This window comes from Cydia fagiglandana, chromosome 2, assembly GCF_963556715.1.
Source record: "Cydia fagiglandana chromosome 2, ilCydFagi1.1, whole genome shotgun sequence".
Lineage (NCBI taxonomy): Eukaryota > Metazoa > Arthropoda > Insecta > Lepidoptera > Tortricidae > Cydia > Cydia fagiglandana.
Genome location: NC_085933.1, coordinates 600,641 through 605,995, shown reverse-complemented (window position 1 = coordinate 605,995; position 5,355 = coordinate 600,641). Strand labels below are relative to the sequence as shown.

The following is a 5,355-nucleotide window of genomic DNA, read 5'->3' as shown; positions in this document are numbered from 1 at the left end:
CTGTGTTTTACTCTACCTTCAAATGGCAAGTAGATAGAGTCGGACCAAGATAAGACTGCGGCGAGTTTGATAGCACAGAGAGTGAAAGGTGAACTGCTTGACCAACTATTTATTTAATCTTTATTGCACATAAGGAAATACACTGTACAAAAGGCGAACTTAATGCCATAAGGCATTCTCTACCAGTCAACCTTTAGGCAAAGCAGATAAGTTGTAGGCGGTGCAAAAACATGTAGTAGATGATACAATTAGGTACCTGTACGAACACAATACAATCATAATAAATACACTAATATAAACATACATAAATATAAATAATATTGATACAAATACATATACCTACTTACATATACATATACATACATACATACATATGAAATCAGATGAACTTACAAAACAGAAACATTCAAGATTTTCCAGTACTGCCAGCAAAGTGCTCACTTAAGGATTTTTTAAAAGCAAATCTGTTCGGACACTGTTTAATTTTGACAGGGAGACTATTCCAAAGGCGAGCTGCCTGAATTGAGAAGGAATCGGACATATAACCAGTTCGGTGAGATGGTATAGACAGAGAAAGATTGCCAGAAGAGCGAAGCTGACGGACACGAGAGACACCATAGTAGTGGAAGAAAGATTTTAGATATTCGGGGGACTGAGGGTCGTTAAGAACAGAAAAAAGGGTGCAGAGCATGCGAATTTTGCGACGAATACGAATAGGAAACCAGCCAAGTTTAGAGCGGAATGAGGAGACATGATCGTATTTACGGAGACAGAAAACAAAACGAATGCAATTATTCATTAAACGATCTAATTTATCCAGGAGCTCCTCATTTAAGTCCGGATAACACACATCACCATAGTCGATTATTGGCAGTATTAAAGTTTGTACGAGCAATATTTTTGTTTTAATTGGTAAAAAGTGTTTAAGCCTGTTGAGTGCATGAAGAGAACCAGTAACTTTACGGCTAATTTCGGCTACCTGTGTCCTCCAGCTCAGGGTACTATCCCGAAAGACACCCAAGTCTTTTACACTTTGGCTGTAGGGAATAGGCGTGCCATTAAAGTATACAGGAGGTGTAATATCGACTTTAAGGAGCTGTCGGGCGCCGCCTATGACAATGGCCTGACACTTGGAGGGGTTAACGAATAGACCGAACTTCTCAGACCAATGTTGGATGTGTCTGAGATCCAGATTTAGCTTATTAATGGTGGCAGTAAGGTCGGCAATGTTACACTGGTCATAGAGTTGCAGGTCGTCGGCGTAGAGATGGTACGAGCAGCGAAGGTCTGGAGTGATAAAATTGACAAATATAGAAAATAATAGGGGTGAAAGAATACCTCCTTGTGTAACTATAAACAACTTATTTAAATATTTATGACCTAAATATATCTATGAATTAACAACCCTAAAATAATACTGAATTAAAACTAACAACCCTAAATATATCTAAAATAAAACAAGGAATATAAAAAATACTGAAAGAGGCCTCCCCGCGCTACCCCCGGCGCAAAGGTGCCCATCACACTCGCTGCGTTACCACGTTGAATTGCGATAGACAGCCTTTGCACCAAGAAAAACCCGGAGCGCGGGTCAAGGCCCCTTCCTTGCAGGCGCGACCTACTTCCCGAGTTTTTAAAGTCTATAAAGTTTGGACATATAGCAAATAGTGCATTTGGTATTGTCAGATCGTCACGGACTTTATGATCCATTTAGAGTTTACTTTACATTGGACATTCATACAGACAGTATTGAGCACCCAATTTAGCTTGAACCCTGTCAAGTTGTTCAATGAAAGTCCGTGACGACCGGTACGTAGCCCTGACCCCTCCTTCGAATTGTATGAGAGTAGGTACCTATTTTTTTACATTTATTTCTTTAATCGGTAGATACCTATGTAATCGAATAAGGATTGTAAAAGAAGAATTATTAAATTTGTCTAGTACTATTAGTGATTGTGCATAGGTACCTACAAAATCTAAAAAACTTCCAGTTTGAACTTTTACCGGGTAAAAATCGCAAAAGTACGATAAACAACTGACTGACTGAGAATATTAGACCTTATCCTTATCTGATAATTTATCTAAGAGAGTAAATATCGAAAAAAATAAGGTACTGGGTGCTCAGCTACTTTTGTTACTTACTTTTTCCTCGGTTGCAAACATCATCTACTCGGGTATTAATAATATACCATTTGAGATTAAGTTTGTTTCATATCAACTTTATTGTTATATTGGGCAGAAACCTGCACACGTATTTGTTTTTTTTTAGAGGTAAATTCTCCATCCATCCGCCCGCCATTTTATTTCCCACCCAAACCCAAACAAAACAATCGCGCGCGTTGAACGCGGAGCTGTGCAAGGGTACCAACCCACATAAATAAATATGTTTTAATTTTGTGTGATAAAAAGCTTTTAAATTACACATCATTTTTACAATTATCATACACGTAATGAGACTCTGTATAATGTGTTATACAATCTTTAAATTAATTATACAAATATTAACAAACAAAAAGATTTCTTAAAAACCAATAACCATTTCCGAACGAACATGTTTGGGAGTTATGCGTCACATCCTGTTACGTGGGGTTGGCTACATTGAGCGCATCGCTAGGCAGCGCTGCCATCTTTCTTTTTCCGTTATTAGTCGATTTGGCGCCTTCCTGTGTTGGTTGTTCTCGATTGTGGTGATTGTGTTACACGTTTCAAAATGGTGAGTTTTGCAAGATTTCGTGAAAATATGTCGACTTTGTGGTGATTTTGTTGTGTAATTCAGTGCATAATGGTGTTATCTACTTACTGGCGAAGTTTCAGCTTGATAGCACTTAATTTAATGGGTTTTTTCGTGAATTTTAGGCTGGTGGTAAAGCGGGCAAAGATTCTGGTAAAGCCAAGGCGAAAGCAGTATCCAGATCAGCGAGGGCTGGTCTTCAGGTATGTTGAATATATATCTTAATTCATTTGATGATTTTTAAGCATAAAATCAAAGGTGATATCGTTATGACAAAATATTTTTCAATATTGAATAATACGCATGATCTTCTTTAGTATGGCGGCGATTCGTTTTGTACCAAGGAATCAATAGGAATTTACAATGACTTGTAATTTCAGTTCCCCGTTGGAAGAATTCATAGACATCTTAAAAATAGGACAACGAGTCATGGACGTGTTGGAGCCACCGCCGCTGTATATTCTGCAGCCATCCTGGAATACTTGACCGCCGAGGTAAGCTATAAACCTACGCGACGCCTCTCTTGTCAATATGGCGGCTAGCGCTAAAGCGTAATTATAATACACAGAACTATCTAGAAAACCCATGCATAATATCCTTTTGAACCCTGTTTTCATATGGGTTAAATTACAAAACATTAAATGTATATTTTTTTGTTGACATTGTCAATATTCTAACCTCCTCAATTTTGGCGGGAAATGTTTGGGTTCTGTGAGGCAACAGTATTTGAATGTTTTAATAATACAATTTAAATGTATTTTGTATCAGCGAACAGTGTAGGATTAATTACTTTAACTGTACTTTCCGTAGAAAAACAAAGCAAAAGGATAGTTTTACAGCCATCTAGATAACATTGTTGTAATGTTTTATTGTTTAGGTGTTGGAGTTGGCAGGGAATGCTTCTAAAGATCTGAAGGTGAAGCGTATCACTCCCCGGCATTTGCAACTGGCCATCAGAGGAGACGAGGAGTTGGACAGTCTCATCAAAGCGACCATTGCTGGTGGTGGTGTCATTCCTCATATACACAAATCTCTCATCGGCAAGAAAGGTGGACCTGGAGCTCCCGTCTAATTAATTATAGGTAAGATGATTTTGAAAACTTAGTTGGTTATTTTATTATACCTAGTGGGCAAGATAACTTCATTCAATAATAATTGATTATGCCAGCATATTTGAAAGTATCATACTTACTAATTATCACATTCACTTTTCAATATCTACTTCATGCATTGTTATCAAAGCAAAGGTGATGAAATTAGTGTTTTGTTACATTTTGATATTCAATCATTTACAAAATGTTTGGAACATGTTTATGTTTTTATTTTATACTGCTTATTCTAGGGTTTTTATATTATTTTTTGATATCATGATAGTACTCTTGAATTGTTTTCAAATTAAAAGCTCACTGATAGAATTCTGATACAGGAAATTAACATACAATTTTTATCTGCAGGTACTCACTCATATTAAAAGTTCATACTGCTGCATTTGACAAGACCGGACCTGAAGTCAACATTGTGAAAGCTCATCTCAACATTAAATTTTGCAACTAGTGATGTGGACAGTGGAGTGACTACTGAGAACTCTTGTTCTGGACTAAATAGCATAAGAATAGGATTAATTAGCATTAAGAAGATTTGAAATATGATTGTATTAGTAATTAAGTTTATCTTTCTGTTCATTCATGGAACATTTTTTACTCTGGACAAATGTTGTGTTCAACTATTTTAAAATTAAAATTATTTGCTACTGGTTTCACATCTCTTAGTTTCCCATGAAAGCCTTGATCGTGGTGAAGCTGGTGCAATCTAATTTTAATACATCGACTGCAATTGTGAATTGAGTTATATGTAAGCTCTAAGCTGTAAATGTTAATGTTCTGTAACAACTTGCTCTATAATTTTGTAAGGACATGATTGTATTAGCGATAGCAAAAAATAAGACATTGTTCAAAATTGTAATTTTGGTATGATTGAACTGTTACAAGTTGTAAGAAATGTGTTTTGTTCTTTAAAATATATTGAGGAAGCACTATATTTCTTTTTTTCCTAATCATTAAAAAAATATGGCTATTGACTAATCTCAGAAAGTGTCTGCAGTCTAGCGATCTAGCGAAATTGTAGTCTTAATAATTACGTTCCCATGGACATGTATATTATATTGATGCCCATTCCTTTCATACATTTATGGATATCGGAGACTGGTCAATAGTTCAGAGGAATTCTGCATGTGTACCTGCCATATCAATAAGTCTAGCGTCGACTGTCCTTTTATAAAATATTTAATTTTGGCCTGTGATTTGTACTCTCTTTTTCTATATATATACTCGACCCTACCCAGAGCCCAGAGGGTCTATCTAAATTTCGCTATCCGCCTCTATCGTTCAAATATGCAAGAGTGATAAATAAAACTTTGGGCAGAGCAAGTTCAACTGTAACCTGAGGGGAAAAGAAATCCTATAGAATTATAAATATTAGGATAAAAGCAAATCACCACAGTCAGGCGTGGCTCACTCCGCGATTTCGTCGCTTTGCTACAGGTAGCTAAAAGTCCATCCGTTCGACCCCAATTTTGGGGTTTGCCATTAGCCGCGCGTGGCGCTGTCGCCACCTAGCGGCCATAT

The 5,355-nt window shown here is 36.8% G+C and overlaps 1 protein-coding gene across 1 annotated transcript; it reads left to right on the top strand.

Moving 5' to 3' along the window:
• The first annotated feature begins 2,562 nt into the window (after positions 1-2,562).
• On the top strand, positions 2,563-4,766 carry LOC134673315 (histone H2A.V). Its single transcript, XM_063531288.1, has 5 exons — positions 2,563-2,713; positions 2,857-2,934; positions 3,112-3,225; positions 3,609-3,813; positions 4,186-4,766. Exons 1-4 carry the CDS (start codon positions 2,711-2,713, stop codon positions 3,801-3,803), a joined length of 390 nt encoding a protein of 129 aa, XP_063387358.1. The 5' UTR covers positions 2,563-2,710; the 3' UTR covers positions 3,804-3,813; positions 4,186-4,766.
• Positions 4,767-5,355: the final 589 nt, after the last annotated feature.